Below are 19,602 nucleotides of genomic sequence, written 5' to 3'. Positions count from 1 at the left end.
AAACAGAAATGTGTTCCCAGTAGCATACTCTTAACTGTAAAATATGTTAAATGTACCAAGCTAGCAGAATGTTAAACTTTTAAAAGGGGGAATTAGTATTAAATGGAAAATATAGCTGTGTATGTGTATGCACTGAGAAAATTACAGCAGGGACAGAACAGGGCTGAAAACTAATTTGTTTGTTCTGTCACACTTTTGCCATGGTGTTTCCATGTGGTAGCTAATGTGTCCAAGGTTGTTCCCATGGTGTTGCTGTGGTATGCATGGTATGCCAGTGTTTTTAATTCTGAGAGCTGTAATAAAGTGTAATAAACTGTAATAAAGTGTAATAAACTGTAATAAAGTGAGCACTTTCTGCACCGTGTGTTAATCAGCTGTGTTTTTCTGCTGTTTTTCAGGGTAAAGACGAGTTTGAGCGTCAGCAGAAGGAGCTGTTGGATAAGGAGAACATCATGAAGCAGAGTAAAGTTCAGCTGGAACAGGAACAGGTAACTCCATTAAACCCAGTCTGAACCCAGTCTGAACCAGTATAGCAGTGCTGCTGATTCAGAGGGGAATTTACTGCTTTTCTGATCTGTGGGGTTTAAGTAAAGCTGTGTATTTGCAAGAACATGGCACTATACCATATATACCACAATATAACACAATATTTTGTAGGGCTGCAACAACTAATGAATTACCTACACTAGAATGGACAGTCGTCTACACCAAACCATCCTTTCAAAATGTAGAATCGGACACTCCAAGTTGGCGCACCAACATCTACTAACTAGAGAAGATGCTCCAACCTCTGTAAAGACAGACTTACTGTAAAACACGTTTTAATGGACCGCAAACCACTGCACTCAGATAGACTGAGTTTTTTAATGAAAGTGAGATGCCAAATGTGCTTAAAACTGACTTTTTTAAATATAAAACATCTTTTATAATTGTTTTTGTATAGATTTTTTTAATGACTCATTTTGAAGAACTGACTTAAAAATCACCGACGTAAAAATGACCCTAGTGTGTCGGCACAGCGTTAAAAATCTACTCAATCATTAAAATAATTGGCGAATATTTAAATAATCAATTAATTGGGTCTACGTGTAAATATATCCCTTACGTTTATCGAACAAGTTAACCTTAAAGTTTTCTCTTCCACCTTAACCCTTGTGTGGTGTTCATATTTTTGTTACTCGTTTACTTTGTTACTTGTATTTAATTCAGCAAAATTAAGCAATTGTACATTAAAATGCTTTACACATGCTCGCTTCACCTAAATTGCAAGCAATATAAACAGCTTACATGGTTAATATTTGCCCTTTACCTTTCTTATGTTACATTTCTTTTAAAAAGTGCTACTCTTTTTTTATTAGTTTTTTAATAAAATGTAAAAGAAAATGAATTAAACTCAAGATATGAGTAGAAATTTTGTTTAGTTTCAAATTTACAAATGAAGCAATGTTTATTAGCCCTTGGCCAAACAGACTGTATGTAATATAAATGTGTGTGTGTTTGTGTGTGGGGGGGCCGGGGGGGGGGGGGGGGGGCGGGGGGGGGGGGGGCCGGGGGGGGGGTGTACAGTGTGTGTTTATCGAAAATGTGTTTTGATATATGTTTTTCACAAAAAATGAGCCAATGCCAATGAGTTTGAGTTAGAAAAAATATTTTTTAGTATCATTTGATGAAAAATGAAAACGGGTCCCACAGACCCGAACACCCCACAAGGGTTAATTGGGTCTACGTGTAAATATATCCCTTACGTTTATCGAACAAGTTAACCTCTTTGAACTATTTTTCTCTTCCACCTTAAATGTATTCGCTCAACCAGAACTTCCAAAACAAGCTGTAGTTTGTCAAGTTGTTGTTCGTGAAAAGTTCGAGTTGAGAAACATCATGTTTAATTTTATATTACGCTCACTTTTAGACAACAAGTTAATCTTAAAGTTTTCTCTTCCACCTTAAATGTGGCCACTTGGTCCAGCAGCTCCAAATCCAGCCGTAGTTTAGTTGAGTTAATGTTAAAAAGTTAAAGCCACAACTTCTATTCGTCTCTCCCTCAGTGTTACTAGAGCTGCTAGAGTAGTTAAACAAGATGTTTCTCATTTTTAGTAGATTTCGATCTCATTCACACTTAGACAGTTTTACGTTCCACCTTAAATGCGACAGCAGTTAGCTACATTCAGAGTAATATATTTAATTACATTTTCTGACTTTGACGTTGTATGAAAGTGTTTGAGAGTCACAGCTGAGTGTATATTTACATTACATACACTTACTGTCTTTTTAATATTAATGTAACTGTTGGGTTAATTATTTATGTATTTATTTATTAACACTAATATTTTAATAGTAGTAGTAGCTTGTGTGATTCTTATACACTTACAACTATAGTTCTATATATATATATATATATATATATATATATATATATATTTATTTATTAAATGAAATTTATTTAATATATATTTATTTTTATCTGATGAATAATCAGTTAATTGAAAAAAAAAATAGATAAATCAATTATCAAAATAATTGTTAGTTGCAGTTCTAATTTTGCAACCACAAACTTAATGTATCTTACTGAGATTTTGTTGCTGCAGTGTTGCCAAGTGGTAGCTAATGGGTCCCAGGTGGTTGCTAAGGTGTTGCCATTTTTCCGGACAATTTTTCAGATTGTTTTTTTTTTATGAGGAAATGAATTTTGGCCACTTTGGGATTTTAATGAGTACTTTTGCTCTTAATGAAAAGTAGTATATCGTCGCTGTCCAGTGAAAAACACTTATCTCCATTTTTGTCGATTTTTAGTTTACTACATAATTTAAACTGACAAACTGTCCCTCACACTGATACTGTAAGTAAGCAATATAAACAATATATTGTGTAAACACACACACAGTATAAAAAATATACTGTTTCCAAATAATATACAGATCCAAATAAAAGCAGAGTTTACTTTTTATCCAATCAGAACAGAGGCATCTAACGAGAGAGTAGATGGGTGAAGCTTTTAACAGCACTGAATGAACCACTTCTGACACCAATTTTTACATGTGAACTAATGATGAAAATTCAATACTGTTTTTTGAAAAAAAAAAAAAATTGTGATATTAAGACATATATCAATATATTGTTCTGCTCTGTTGTTTTTGACTTTGAAAAAAAAAAAATTATTATTATAATTTTTTTTTTTTAACACTTTTTTTCTGGTTGTTTCCACAGCTGAACCAGTTCAAGCAGTTGGAGCAGGAGGTCATCAAACCCGTGGAGAACGACATCACGCAGTGGATCTCCCACCAGCACCACTCCACAGGCTCCGCCTCCTCCCCCTCAGACTCCTCCTCCTCCACCACTTCCTCGTCTGTAGGGGGCGTGGCTCCGGTGTGTGGGCGGGACCGGCAGCTGCTGGGTTTCTACGCGGAGCAGTGCGAGCAGCACTTCGTGACGCTGCTGAACGCCGTGGACGCGTTCTTCGGCTGCGTGGCGGCGGGTCAGCCCCCGCGGATCTTCGTCGCTCACGCCAAGTTCGTCATCCTCAGCGCCCACAAGCTGGTGTTCATCGGGGACACGCTGTCGCGCCAGGCCGCCGCCCCCGACGTGGCCAACCGCGTGATGGACTCCAGTAACGTGCTCTGCCAGATGCTGAAGACGGTCGTCGGCGCCACAAAGACGGCGGCGCTTCACTACCCGAGCACCGGCGCCGTGCAGGAGATGGTGGACCGGGTCACGGACCTCTCGCACCGCGCCCAGCAGTTTAAAGCCCAGCTGCTGCACATGGCGGCGGCGGCGTTGTGATCCCGTCGCTTCCGGTAGAGACGATCTGAACGTGTTTATATATGTATTTATATAAATGTATTATACTGTACGCATCGAGCGCATCTACGAAGCTGCCGTCTGTAAATAATGAATAAACACCGTACGTCCGTTTCTCTGTAATGTGTAAATATTTAGCTCTATTTTTGTTTAGATTTGTTTTTTATTATATTAAGAAGCATACAAATATATATGTATAAATATAAATATATATATATATATATATGGATACGAATATGAAAGTGCTTAAAAAAAATGTTAAAAAAGGCAGTATGTTAACATTCCGCGTTTTTTCGTACCGAGCACCTTACGAGTGAAGCCGTTAACGTCTCGTTATTTGGGATGCAAAAAAATATATACCGATACCATACGATACCATGATAATGTATTTGTACTTGTATTTGTAATTGTACTCGCCAACGATACTCCTATACCAACATCCAATACCTAATACATAATGCTGCGCCAACGGACAGACAACCTCACAGACGTACAGTGTCTTGCAAAAGTATTCATACCCCTTGAACTTCTTCACTATTCGTCACTTTACATTCAAAAAAACTTAATGTATTTTATAGAGGTGTTGTTGCCAGGTGGTTGCTAAGGTGTTGCTAAATGGATTTTCGGTGGTTGCTATGGTGTTGCTATTTGGCCAGACTATTTTTGTTGATGATTTTCAATGAGGACACTTATCTCCATTTTTGTCGATTTTTAGTTTACTACATGATTTAAACAGACAAACTGTCTCTTACACTGTGCCAAAATTTCTTGATGAACGGACCAATAGAAACTCTTCAAAATGACCTGAAATAAACTCTTTTTACATCGACTTCCATTAAAAGTTAACAAGGTTTTTTCTTTCTCCTGTAAAGTTGCTGTTTTGGAGATAAGTGTTTTTCATTGGACAGCGACGAAATGACCTTTTTACTAAGAATTTATATAATGTGTAGTCACCTCCCACCTTAGATGGACCCTTAAATTTTATTCTTACATAAAACGTTATTTTAGTTTCGCAAACAACGTTGTAAATCTGTGCGTAAAAAAACTGAAGCGTGCACCACATTTCCGTAGTGCGATGATTTTTCATGATGTAGTGCACTACTTAGGATGCCTAATTCTAAGTGAACAAGGGTGTCGCCCTGTTTTCCTGATGTAATCAGAGTATGGATGCTCACACAGGACAAATGCGATGTCATGATACATCACTGGATCCTATAGACACGCTAAGCCATCTCTCTTATAGGCGCGCTAACAAATAAATAAACCCAGTGATTAGAAAATATGCATTATTACACACATTATCAGCCACTAATATCAGGTTAAGAGCTGTAATTATTAAAATAAAAGCTTAAGTGTATAAATTTTCCAGTTAATATGTTTTTTTTTAAGCTGAATGTAAAGCTCAATCTTTGCAGTTTCACATGTCTTGCTGCTGGGGGGCGCTGAAATAAACAAAACTTTAATTCTTAGAAAAAAAAAAACATGTTCTTTTAAAGTTAAACGAGTCCTGGATGGTAATCTACACAGATTTCTCTCTTGAAAGCTGTTTATTTGGGTGAGTAAAACTCTTCAAATTAATGAATTTACACAAAGCTTAGATTTCCAGATTTACACTAAGGCTGGGTGCAGCAGCAGCATTAGCATTAACCGCTAGCTGTTGTTAGCGCTAGTAAATGCTGCAGACAGCGCTTCACTGAGGAACCCTGAGTTAGATTTCCACAATTTTAACTGAAATTACCGAAAATAGAGGCCACCGCGCTCTGATCTGGCACGTTCACACAGCCATGAAAAAATCAGATCTGAGCCTCATTGAGCAAAAACTCAGATTTGAGTCATTTTAGCTTGGTAATGTGAACGTAGCCTATGTTGTGCCCTCCACAAATATGGCATTTATGGATGAAGAGTGGAAGAAGAAGACCATCGTTGATAAACTGTGAAGTTGAAACTGCAAACAGCTCTTCTTATGTGATGCTTTATGTTGGTTTATCACTTATAATCTCAATAAAATACATTTAAGTTTGTGTTTGTAAGATTTAAGTTTGTGGTTGTAAGATGACAAAATGTAAAAAAGTTCAAGGAGTATGAATAAAACTAATCTCTATTTAGTTATTTAAGCATAATTTCCTATTTTCTAATTTTCCTGATAACTCAATTCTAGGGTATTGGTTTTGGTATGGGCGAGTACAGAAGTACATGTACTCGTACTCGGTTGGAAGTAAATGGTATGGATGCATTTGTAGTTTTTATTGCTGGAGATCAGAGTAGCTCTATTAGCTGAGTTTGTTTAATTGTGTTAAATTGTGTTGAATTGTTTTCTGCAGACGATTTGATTAATAACAGTAAAGACTGTTCTACACTCAGTGCTGCTCGTGTCATTTCTTCTCTTATCTATTTTTTAAAGTGTAATTTTTCTGACTCCACCCTCAGCTCAAATTTTAAAAAAGCTTTTTTTTTTTTTTAATGGGCGGAGCACTGGGTGATGTATGGGTTTAGAGGTTCTAAAACAGTATATATATATATATATATTTTTTTTTTTTATATAAAGGTATGAGCTGGTCAAGAAAATGACAATATTGGCTTATGTTGCAATATACAGATTTGTACACTATTTATTATTTGTACAGTAAAAAAATCATTTGTCCCATTACATTTTTCTTAGTAAAGAGAGAACTTTTAAAACAGCAACTAAATTTAGATAATTTAGAATATTTTAAAAATGTTTTATTGCAATTCATATGTCAAGGACAAGATAGATAGACAGATAGACAGATAGATAGATAGGCAGGCATCCAGCAGCAGCAACACAATACAATAAGAAACATATTCAAACATAAATTAAAACACAGAAGAATAGAAAATATATAAGGCTATAAAAACCTTACTATACAAGGTAAGGATCTATCTGTAAACAGAGCAGTGCAGTAGATGTTGCTAATGGTCATAAATAATTAAATAATTAACAGATCATCCACCCTAAAACATTTATTGTTGTGACAGGCCTGGCACTGGTGATATGGCCAACATGATCAGATATAATATGAAATGTACAAAAAGATCAGTGGGCAAGGTGATATGGTAAAATATTACAATATTTAAATACATTTTCTTCATGATACACTGTATTTACTGTATTGCAATATTTTGACACAGACGATTCAGTTTTTATGAACATCATCTGTTCCACCTTAACAACTGAATACGTAAAAAAGCGCCAAAAAAGCACATCTTCAGCCTGAAGCCTGTATCTGTCTGGGGCTGGAGGACGTGCTGTGATAAATGGAACTATGAATTCTGCTGTCTATCAAAAGATCCTGAAGGAGAATGACGTCCAAACATCTGTTCGTGACCTCAAACTGAAACCAACTTGGGTTCTGCAGCAGGACAATGACCCAGAGCACACCAGCAAGTCTTTCACCTCTGAACGGCTGAAGAAAAACTAAATGAAGACTTTGGAGTGGCCGAGTCAAAGTCCTGACCTGAATCTGATTGAGATGCTGTGGAATGATCTTAAAAAGGCGGTTCCTGCTCGAAAAACCTCCAGTGTGGCTGAATTACAACAATTCTGTAAAGAGACAACACTGTAAAAGACTCATTGCAAGTTATCGTACACGCTCAGATGCAGTTGTTGCTGCTAAGGGTGACCCGACCAGCTATTAGGGGCTATTAGGGGGTAATGTAGGTTTGGATTTTTTTTTCTCCCTTAATAATAAACACCTTCATTTAAAAATAGCATTTTGTGTTTAGCTGTGTTCTCTTTGACTAATATTTAAATTGGTTTGATGTCCCGAAACATAAGTGTGACAAACATGCAAAAAATTAGGAGATCAGGAAATTAGGAAATTAGGAGATCATGAAATCAGGAGATCGAGAGATTAGGAGATCAAGAAATTAGGAGATCAGGAAATTAGGAGATCAATAAATTAGGAGATCAATAAATTAGGAGATCAGGAAATTAGGAGATCAGGAAATTAGGAGATCAGGAAATTAGGAGATCAATAAATTATGAGATCAGGAAATCAGGAGATCAATAAATTATGAGATCAGGAAATCAGGAGATCAGGAAATTATGAGATCAGGAAATCAGGAGATCAATAAATTATGAGATCAGGAAATCAGGAGATCAATAAATTATGAGATCAGGAAATCAGGAGATCAATAAATTATGAAATCAGGAAATTAGGAGATCAATAGATTAGGAGATCAGGAAATCAGGAGATCAGGAAATCAGGAGACCAGGAGATCAGGAAATCAGGAAATTAGGAAATCAGGAGATCAGGAAATTAGGAGATCAATAGATTAGGAGATCAGGAAATCAGGAGATCAGGAAATCAGGAGATCAGGAAATCAGGAAATCAGGAGATCAGGAAGGGGGCAAACACTTGTTCCACGCCACTGTATACCTACAAATAGCAAAATGAAAGAAACTGATTCAGAAACTGAAGTGGTCTCTTAATGAACTGTATATATGTTTTCATTTCTATTTACTTGTTCATTTCACTATAAAGCACTTTGAATCGCCCCTGTGTGTGAAAGGTGTGATATGAATAAACCTGCCTTGCTTTTTGTTTGTTCACTAAGTATCCAGACATTGTTTATCAGTGCAATCACTTCAGGTTGTGGTTGCCAAATATAATCAAACAATAGATCTCATTAACATTTTTCAGTATCTCCTTTGAATAACATTCAACACATGAATGAACTGTTATGTTACTGTATAAATAACCTCTTAATCCCTGTTTAAATTATACTTAAATTATACTTAAAGCAAAGCTGTAAAATCACAATTTACTGACATTTAGCTTGTCCGCCATATCAACCCCCTGTGGGAGGGGACGTAAACGCCATTGGCTGCAGTAGAAAATGATTTACAGAGTGCTACTGCTGTCCATTGGCTTCATAAAAAGTGATTGACAGCGAAAGTCTAGTATCATATTAAACCTCTATATTTGCGCTTTTTTTTTTTTTAAGTAATTCCCTCTTTAATCCTGTGTATCTTGTCTCACGTATATATTTATATTGGTGACATTGTTGTAATGTTCTTTAATGTCTCTCATTCTTTTATATTTATATATATTTTTATTTTGCTGTACTTGTAACTTTGGCAAAGAGAGTAACGTAATTTCAATCCTCTGTATGTCCTGTACAGTATTGACAATAAAACTACTTGAAAAAAAATGAAAATAGAAAGTAAAAGAGTCTAATAATTAAAGATTTGCTTGTTTAATTATTACACATAAGTCTGTGTCTATATACGTATATATATATATATATATGAGACCCAGCGTCCACATATGAGGACATTCCATTTCTGCATCTCTGCACCATTAGTCTTAATTTTTGTTAAACGTTGACCCTTTAGCCTTATATGGAGACACTGCCGGTACTATTTAGTGGTCACATTACAACATTATACTTAACTAATTAAAAACAAGATGGCGAGAATCCCAGGCAAAGTTTCTACAGACAGGTACAAAAAAATATCATAGATTTTTAAGTTTGAAACTAGGTTATTTACTTTCTGTAGAAAAAAATATATATAGTTTTTTGACTAATTGGGTCCTTCTGATCCCAAATGGCAAGTTTTTGTTTTGTTTTTGTTTTTTTTTTTGCAAAAAATGCTTCCTATACAAAGAGAAAGTTACGTTTCTATATTTTTAAAAACATGTTAGGTTCTCCTGAATAGATAGAAGAAATTAAAAATGCACACCAAGCTAAAGTCAGGGTCTCAGGAGGATATAGTGAAACCATTCATCCATTCATTAAATCTCTGAATATTGACCATATAAAATATAAAAGGTATACTAATATAAATACTCTCCATACGTCAGTATTTTTTTTAATAACGGACACGATCCATATTCTGAACACATCATTACCAGGCTACCAATCACACAGCGATTACAGGACGCTCACAAGAACGCCGCGACGTCATGAATGCTCGATGACGTCATCGCCGCGATGGAATATAAAAGCCGGCGGCTCAGGCTGGCAGGCTAGTTCACGCGCGTAATCCAGAGTATTTTGTGACTGAGGGATGCAGATAGAGACAGTGAGAGGGAAGCAGAGGAAGGAGGAAAGTGAGATCCTGCAGGAAATTCGCAAAATGATCAAGACTCCGCTTCGCTTGTATACAGGTGCTGGTCAACGAATTAGAATAATTTGAAATAGTGCAATCATGAAATTCTTTGAATGCATTTTTTGTGCAGAAAGCAAATCAGGTGTTCACCGCACCTGTCCTACTCGTTAGACTAATCACAGAACTCGTTACCTGGAAAAACATTTGCTCAGCTGAGCTTTCCAAAAGGCCCATTTAGGCCATTCAACTGTGACACTGTTGTTTTATTGAATTAGAATAATGGAGAAACCGTTTCATTGAATTAGAATAATTTTTATTATAATTACAATCATCACTTTCTCAGTATTTTGTGGCTGCCCCCTTGGCTTGTATGACTGCCTGAAGTCTCCGCGGCATCGATTTGACCGGCTTGTCGCACGTTTCCGCACTCACAGCTTCCCAGGCAGTGGCGATGTTCTGCTTCAGTTGGTCCAGCGTAGTAGGCTTTCTGTCGCGAATTTTCCGCTTGACGATGGCCCAAAGGTTTTCAATGACATTGAGGTCAGGCGAGTTGGCCGGCCATGCCAAAACTTCAAGCTGTTTTTTAGTGAACCAATCTTTGGTCGACTTTGCCGCATGAGCCGGTGCAAGATCCTGTTGAAATATGAAGTCTTCTTCGCCGAACTGTTCCTCAACAGTCGGAATCAGGAACGTTTCCAGAACATCTTGATATACGGCAGCATTGACAGTCTTCTTGAGGAAGCAGAGTTTCCCTACACCTCGAGCGGACATGCATCCCCAGACCATAACGCTCTGGGGAAACTTGACGGATCTTTTCACGCACTCGTGGTTGTAGGTTTCGCCACCACGACGCCAGACACGAGGACCTTGGTCACCGAAGGAGATGCAGAAGCGTGATTCGTCACTGAAGACCACTTTCTGCCAGTCTTCAACAGTCCACTCGCCGTGTTCTTTGGCCCACTTCAGCCGTTTCTCCATTTGTTTCTTGTTCAGCATCGGTTTTACTGCTGGAACGCGAGATTTGAAGCTGAGTTCGCGCAGACGACGGTAAGTGGTTGATCTGGAGACGTCAGCGCCGGTCTGCTTGTTCCACAAGTCGGTGAGCTCGGAAGTGGACTTGAACCGGTTGCTGACTGCGATCTTTCTCAGCTGCTTGTTGTCGCGAGCAGAAGTTTTTCGGACACCGGAACAGTTGGTGCGCTTGCTGCAGTTTCTCTTGAGAGCTTTGCAGACGGAAGACTGGCTGATGCCGAGCTGCTCAGCAATTTTAGTTTGGGTCAAGCCTTGTTGGCGAAGGGCTTGAATTTGAGCCACTATTCCGGTTGAGAGGTCGCGCTGCTTACCCATGATTGATTTTACAACTTAGAAATTCTACTCAACCCTGACTTTATACTGCACAGTGAACACTCTTCACAGAAAACAAAAATTCGAGCATTTATTCTAATTCAATGAAACGGTTTCTCCATTATTCTAATTCAATAAAACAACAGTGTCACAGTTGAATGGCCTAAATGGGCCTTTTGGAAAGCTCAGCTGAGCAAATTTTTTTCCAGGTAACGAGTTCTGTGATTAGTCTAACGAGTAGGACAGGTGCGGTGAACACCTGATTTGCTTCCTGCACAAAAAATGCATTCAAAGAATTTCATGATTGCACTATTTCAAATTATTCTAATTCGTTGACCAGCACCTGTATACTGTGTACAATCATTCTCAAGTGCTTTTTGTGGGGCTTTATTTTGGGCGGTGTCGTGTGCGGTTCCCTGGGATACGTCCTAGGCCGTATCTGTAGCTTTAAGGTGATCGCTGGAGTGACGGTCTCTGGGTTTGTCCTGTTTCGCGGTGTGAGGAGGGTGTTTAGAGCGGAGTAAAGTTAGTTTGATATTCGATATTCAGCGGAGATTCGCCTTTCGGCCGTTCTCTTGCTCACAGGCAATGTCCTAAACTCTCCCAAATTACATTTTCCAAACCACAGAAGAACAGAGAACAAACTACAAACGTCAGATTTTCTGAAAACATCCAACCTTTCTGTTTCTCCGAGAATATTTACTGAAAATGGCAGGAATCGCTGCAGCGGGCGCTGAAGCTGTTAAGGGACCGTCTGCAAAGTACGGACCCTGATTAAAAACGTAAACATTCACAGCGCCGTTTAATGCATTTCTACTGTAACACGCCCATATGAAATATAGATAAAAAAACATCATACGTAGTCTTTAGAGACACACCTGAAAAATAACTACAACTTTTACTTTTGAAAAATATGATTTGGTTGATTTTATATTAATTTTTTAATGATAAAAATTGCTACTGTACTGCACTAATATGAAATATAAAAATAAAATCACTTGTAGTCTTTAGAGACACACCTGATAAACATACTACAACTTTTATTTTTGAAAAATATGACTCGGTTGATTTTATATTAATTTTTTAATAATAAAAATTGCTACTGTACTGTACTAATATGAAATATAGAAATAAAATCACTTGTAGTCTTTAGAGACACACCTGATAAACATACTACAACTTTTAATTTTAAAAAATATGATTCGATTGATTTTTTATTAATTTTTTATACTAAAAATTGCTACTGTACTGTACTAATATGAAATATAGAAATAAAATCACTTGTAGTCTTTAGAGACACACCTGATAAACATACTACAACTTTTAATTTTAAAAAATATGATTCGATTGATTTTTTATTAATTTTTTATACTAAAAATTGCTACTGTACTGTACTGATATGAAATATAGAAATAAAATCACTTGTAGTCTTTAGAGACACACCCGATAAACATACTACAACTTTTAATTTAAAAAAATATGATTTGGTTGATTTTTTATAAATTTTTTAATAATAAAAATTGCTACTGTACTGTACTATGAAATATAGAAATAAAATCACTTGTAGTCTTTAGAGACACGCCTCTAAAGACTACAAGTGATTTTATTTTTATATTTCTGTTCGAAAAGCTAAATCACAATTTTATCTAGATGAAACATCAAGAAGTTTAAATAATCCAACAAAATTCTGGAAAACGATAAAGTCATTGTCTCCTACCCCATCATGCTGTAAACTTCCTAATCAATTAGTTGTAAACAATCAACAAGTTACGGATAAAATGGAAATGGTGAATTGCTTTAACAAGCATTTCATTTCCTCTGGATCTATATTTAACTCTTGGCCAAAGCAGAACATATTGGATCATAAATGTGCAGAAGTAAAAGATAACCCTCAGTTTAATTTTAGACCAGTAATGAGAAATGAGCTCTTATCAATTCTTAAAAAGTTGGATACTAGAAAACCTGCAGGGTCTGATGAGATTGAACCATTTTTCTTGAAACTTGCAGCTGATATTATTGTTGAACCACTTACTTACATTTTAAATTTATCATTGGAGCAGAATTGTGTGCCAGAGGTTTGGAAATCTGCTATAGTTCAGCCCTTGTTCAAGGGAGGTGATAATTTTAAATTAGACAATTATCGGCCAATTTCAAAATTGTCAGTATTAGCTAAAATTCTCGAATCCTTAGTTTCAGATCAAGTAAAGCAGTTTCTATCTACTTATAATATTTTGTCTGTTTCTCAATCTGGTTTTCGGAAAAAACATAGTACCATTACAGCTACCACCAAAGTACTTAATGATGTAATTCGTGCTCTTGATTGTAGGGAATCTTGTGCTGCCCTATTCGTAGATCTATCAAAAGCATTTGATACAGTGAATCATGATGTACTATTGTTACGTCTATCTAGTATTGGATTGGCCGATAGTGTGGTTGGTTGGTTTAATAATTACTTAAGTAATAGATGTCAGCAGGTACTCTTTGAGGGGATTCTTTCAGATAGGATGAATATCAGTGCTGGAGTGCCACAGGGTTCTATTTTAGGCCCCTTGTTGTTTACTATATATATAAATAATCTAAGTAGTAATATTTCTAATGCCAATATGCACTTTTATGCAGATGATCCTATTATTTATAGCTGTGCTTCATCACCAGTACAAGCACTTTCAAAGTTACAGGAAGCATTTGTGACATTTCAGCATAATCTTAATGATCTACGATTAGTCCTTAATGATCAGAAAACAAAATATATGCTGTTTTCCAAAAATCTGATACATGACCTACATGTCCCTCAAATATGTACACTGTCTGGTAAGTCAGTAGAGTTAGTTTCATCTTATAAATACTTAGGCATTATGCTAGATGATAAGCTCTCTTTTAAATCACATATTGAGTATATCACTAAAAAGCTAAAGCTGAAACTTGGATTTTATTTTAGGAACCGTTCTTGCTTCACTCAACAGGCTAAGAAAAAATTAGTTGAAGCAACCTTTTTATCTGTTTTAGATTATGGGGATATAATTTACAGATTTGCCCCAAAGACGACACTGCAATTGCTGGACTCTGTTTATCATTCTGCATTGAGATTTATAACAAGTGCCAATTTCTTAACGCATCACTGTAAACTGTATGAAATGACAGGTTGGGCTCCACTATCAGTAAGACGCCAAATACACTGGGCAGTTTTTGTGTATAAAGGAATTATTGGTCAGCTTCCCTCATATTTGTCTGAAATTTTGATAAGAAACGGTTCCTTGTATAATTTACGCTCTAGTAGTTATATAACACTGGATATTCCTGCTGTTCGGTCTGAATTTGGAAAGAAGTCTTTCAGTTATGATGCACCTTCAACCTGGAATGATCTTCAGAAACATTTTAGATTAGATCAGTTTATTTCACTGAAGTAATTTAAATCATCTGTCTCAAATCTTTATAAATATGCTTGTTCTTGTTAAAGTATTTTGTTTGTATGTGTGTATTTACGTCTCTATGCTATAAGGGTGTAGATTATTGGTGCTATAGGTTTTTTGTGCTGCTGTCTTGGTCAGGGCTCACTTGTAAAAGAGATTTTTTAATCTCAATGTGACTACCCTGGTTAAATAAAGGTAAATAAATAAATAAATAAAATTTCATATTAGTACAGTACAGTAGCAATTTTCATTATTAAAAAATTAACATAAAATTAACCGAATCATATTTTTCAAAACCAAAAGTTGTAGTATGTTTATCAGGTGTGTCTCTAAAGACTACAAGTGATTTTATTTCTATATTTCATATTAGTACAGTACAGTAGCAATTTTTAGTATAAAAAATTAATAAAAAATCAATCGAATCATATTTTTCAAAACTAAAGGTTGTAGTATGTTTATCAGGTGTGTCTTTGAGGACTACAAGTGATTTTATTTCTATATTTCATATTAGTACAGTACAGTAGCAATTTTTAGTATAAAAAATTTAATATAAAATCAGCCGAGTCATATTTTTCAAAACTAAAAGTTGTACTATGTTTATCAGGTGTGTCTCTAAAGACTACAAGTGATTTTATATTTATATTTTATATTAGTGCATTACAGTAGCAATGTTTATAATTAAAAAATTAATATAAAATCAACCGAGACATATTTTTAAAAACTAAAAGTTGTAGTATATTTATCAGGTGTGTCTCTAAAGACTACAAGTGATTTTATTTCTATATTTCATATTAGTGCAGTACAGTAGCAATTTTTATCATTAAAAAATTAATATAAAATCAACCAAATCATATTTTTCAAAAGTAAAAGTTGTAGTTATTTTTCAGGTGTGTCTCTAAAGACTACGTATGATTTTTTTTTATCTATATTTCATATGGGCGTGTTACAGTAGAAATGCATTAAACGGCGCTGTGAATGTTTACGTTTTTAATCAGGGTCCGTACTTTGCAGACGGTCCCTTAACAGCTTCAGCGCCCGCTGCAGCGATTCCTGCCATTTTCAGTAAATATTCTCGGAGAAACAGAAAGGTTGGATGTTTTCAGAAAATCTGACGTTTGTAGTTTGTTCTCTGTTCTTCTGTGGTTTGGAAAATGTAATTTGGGAGAGTTTAGGACATTGCCTGTGAGCAAGAGAACGGCCGAAAGGCGAATCTCCGCTGAATATCGAATATCAAACTAACTTTACTCCGCTGGTGTTTAGCCGCTCTCCGGCGCTTAAACAAAATTAACAAAATGAGTAAAATTAGTAAAATTAGTAACTCCGCCAGAGTGTCTATTTTAAAGTGACGTTGCCGGTCCCGAGCACGGATAAAGGAGGAGAGTTGAACCTAGAACTTTTGGAAAGGAGAGTAACAGAATTTCAATCCTCTGTATGTCCTGTACATATGCACTATTGACAATAAAACTACTCGACTTAATTCAAATTTTAATGTTAATGTGTATCTGGTCAAAACAGGAATTAGACTGAATCATATGAGTGCTCGAAATTAGGCTTAATTGTTGTAGTCTAATAATGAAAGACTTACTTTACTTGTCTTATAATTGCACATATATGTATGTCTGTGTCTAATTACTTGTTGCCTATTATGTATTTGCGGACAGCGAGCCATCAGGGTTGCCAGATCTTTACAGTGGGATTCAGACAAAACCAATTCATGGGTAAAACGTGTTTCAAATCCGCCAAAATACTGAGAAAACCACCCAAACTGCTGATGTTTGTCATCTTAACAATATTACAGGGTTTATTCCAACATGATCTTGAATAAAATACCTTAAAAATCTTAAATATCACTGATTACAAAAAATGTATCTGCATGTTTGATGTATGATGCGTTTTGTGTCTTGTATCATTGGACACACAACACTCCTTCTCCAGTACAGCACAACTCAAACAAAAAGGTACACAAACACTCTGTCCGAGGTTTTACCCATTTAATAAACTCTAACTAACTTATTTCTCTAGTTGAGAAACTTTTAGCCGGTGTTCTGTCGAATTTTCCTACCCATCGATACATGCTTCCCAAAGGTACTGCGCATGCGCCGACCTACACAATTTAATTATTTCTCGAGTTTTATGTATAATTACTCGGGTTTAGGGGGGTTTATATGTATTAAACGACCTGGACGCACTGTCATTGCACAAAAGTGTAAATGGAAACTAAAAATTACACTTATTATCATAAATAAATACAAAAGCAGTTTGTAATGAGCTATATTTACTATAACGTTGCCATGGTACAATGAATTATGCAATCCAAATCTAATAACGTACATCTACTGGAATATCACTGGGTACATGCCCTAAAATAGTGCTTCTTTTGTATTTTTACAGTTAAATATACATTGGGGCAGCACGGTTCGACAAGGTAGCAGAATTCGACAGAACACCGGCATTTTAGCTGGAAAGGCAGCGAACTCAACCTGCTGCTGCTGCTGCCTCATTGGTTAGGATTGATTACACACACTAAACGTGTAGATTACACAAAATAGTTCTTATATTTTACATAGATAGATATAGTTACACAGATATGTATTTCTTACAACCCAATTAATAGTTTTATTAATATTTAACTGCTTTTCTCTAATATAATTTCTAAGTATTACCTACTACTATTATTTTCTTCTTCATGTTCTAACATACACATACACATTTATGGCTGGATTACAGTAATAACAAGCAGATAAATGACTTCATGATCAGCTCAGAGCTTCACAACCCCCCTCTCACACCTGTGTGTGTTTATCTCACCTGTGTGTGTTTATCTCACCTGTGTGTGTTTATCTCACCTGTGTGTGTTTATCTCACCTGTTTGTGTTTATCTCACCTGTGTGTGTTTATGTGACCGGCGCTGGCACATGATAATGAAGAGGGCGTGTCCGAATTCACTCCTGTTTCACCCCTACTTAGTGAACTACACAGTGTGTCCCTACATAGCGCAACACTTATGAGGGAGTAGGGAGTCATTTCGGTCTCTAGGTTTTCTGTAAATAATGTGTAATGTGTCATGGATGGACAAAACTGCTAAGGCTAGGGCGTGAATTAGCAGTGCTAATGCGATTTAGGTTAACAAATTAGCAAATTAGGTAGCTAGCTTTTTTTTAAAAAAAAGGTTTAGATATGTATTCTAGGGTTTTTATATATTTTTTATTGTGATTTTATAAACTGTGTTTTTCTTGAAACCAGCTTTTCCTCTGTGCTGTTGTATAAAGTTACTGCATTTGATGGGTCAAGCTAACTAGCTAGCAGCAACTACATGCATGCTGCTTACTTGCTACATATACACTGTTAACTAGACACATACTGCGATTAAATAACAATATTACTATTTTAAATATTTTTAATATGTGTGTATATATAATTACATCCAAACACCTAAATTTTATTATAAAATAAATGTAGAATTTAAACTATAAAATAATGTAATAAATTAAATTAAAATAAAATAAACAATACAGTGATATTTGCCCACACTTGTAGGGGCGATATAGCCTAGGATTACCCTTTTCAAATGGTAGTGGACTTGTCGTGCCATTATGGGAAAATTATGAGAAATTTCATTTTATGCATTTTATGATTTTTTTTTTCAATTAATATAAAATAAATAATACAGTGAAATTCGCCCAAACTTGCAGGGGTGATATCCCTGTTTTGCATTAAGGGGAAATCATGAGAAATTTCATTTTATTTATTTATTTTTTTCTATTTAATGTTTTATTGGTTTTAAAGTAATTGTAATATACAGGAGAATAGCACATTAATCAATCTCAACAAACAAACAGAAAACAGTTGTTGGTAGCACACTAAAGATAAGAAGCACAAAGATTCTATGAGATTAATAAAGAAATAAAAACAGAAGTATAAGAAATATTACACAGCTATAAATCAGTCAGATTTAAATATTCACAGTAGAACTTATATTTTGGGTTAAAAGAATAGAACACTTGTTCCATCAAAACATTTTCCAAAAAAATGTTTTTCCATACAGTTAGAGAGGGCCGCTGTGACTCTTTCCATGAAAGTAAAATTGTTTTCTTGCCTGTTAATGCAGAGGATAAAATCATTATAGCTACTACTTATCCAAGTTTACATTCAGAGGTGTCGCCTAAAATCATTAGTCTTGGAGAAAGTGGAATATTAACATTAGTGATTTTCAGAGGTGGAAAAAGTACTGAAAAGTAAAAGTACCTTTACTTTGCTAAAATTCTACTCAAGTAAAAGTACCCATCTAAAAATCAACTCGAGTAGAAGTAAAAAAAGTACTTAATTTAAAGTGTAATTTCAGTAAAAGTTACATAAATTTGGATCTTTCAGGCAGTATTTGTTTAGACTACCCCATAAAACATTTTCAAGAACAGGTGGCATAGGTTCCTATGATTTTTATAGTTGTACAGTTCAGTATCACACAAATCATACATTTAAAGTAACCTAAAAATGAGTAATATTAGATATTTAGACTATATTTAAGATATTAATGATACCTGACTTAATTGAATCACTATCTTACAGACAGACTGAACAATCCAACAGGATGCAACACTGCTTTATTTCTAACTAAACAACTGAAACTAAATATTAACCTTAAATTTTAAGTAATAAAATGCAAAAATAACAAATAAGAAATAATATTTTCGCTTTTGTTGACATTGTTTTCATCATTTGAATTAAAAAATAAATTATCACTATTTTCTGCATAAACAGTTCATAGTTCTCAAACTCTAATATACTAAATTTCCTTTAACATTTTCAGACTAAAGTTAGTATTTTCCTTTCCAGTACTAGAACTAGTTATTTCCAGTACTATAACTAATACTTTCCAGTACTTTCCTTTCTAGTACTAAAACTAGTACTTTCCATTACATTCATAACATAACAGTACTACAACTAGTACTTACCAGTACTTTCCTTTATAGTACAACT

The 19,602-nt window shown here is 35.3% G+C and overlaps 1 protein-coding gene across 2 annotated transcripts in view; it reads left to right on the top strand.

Annotated features, from left to right (window-relative positions):
- The window catches only part of nedd9 (neural precursor cell expressed, developmentally down-regulated 9), a 71,584-nt gene extending 65,429 nt beyond the window's left edge, over window positions 1-6,155 (top strand). For both annotated transcript variants that reach the window (XM_049475552.1, XM_022665311.2), the window contains exons 6-7: window positions 399-488; window positions 3,205-6,155. In XM_049475552.1, coding sequence (XP_049331509.1) covers window positions 399-488; window positions 3,205-3,777 — 663 coding nt within the window. In that variant the 3' untranslated portion in view covers window positions 3,778-6,155. The remainder of the gene's footprint in view (window positions 1-398; window positions 489-3,204) is intronic.
- The last annotated feature ends 13,447 nt before the right edge of the window (window positions 6,156-19,602 follow it).

Source organism: Astyanax mexicanus, chromosome 3, assembly GCF_023375975.1.
Source record: "Astyanax mexicanus isolate ESR-SI-001 chromosome 3, AstMex3_surface, whole genome shotgun sequence".
Taxonomy (NCBI): domain Eukaryota; kingdom Metazoa; phylum Chordata; class Actinopteri; order Characiformes; family Acestrorhamphidae; genus Astyanax; species Astyanax mexicanus.
Note: the sequence above shows the minus strand (reverse complement) of the source record. Positions and strands in the feature narration are given on the sequence as shown.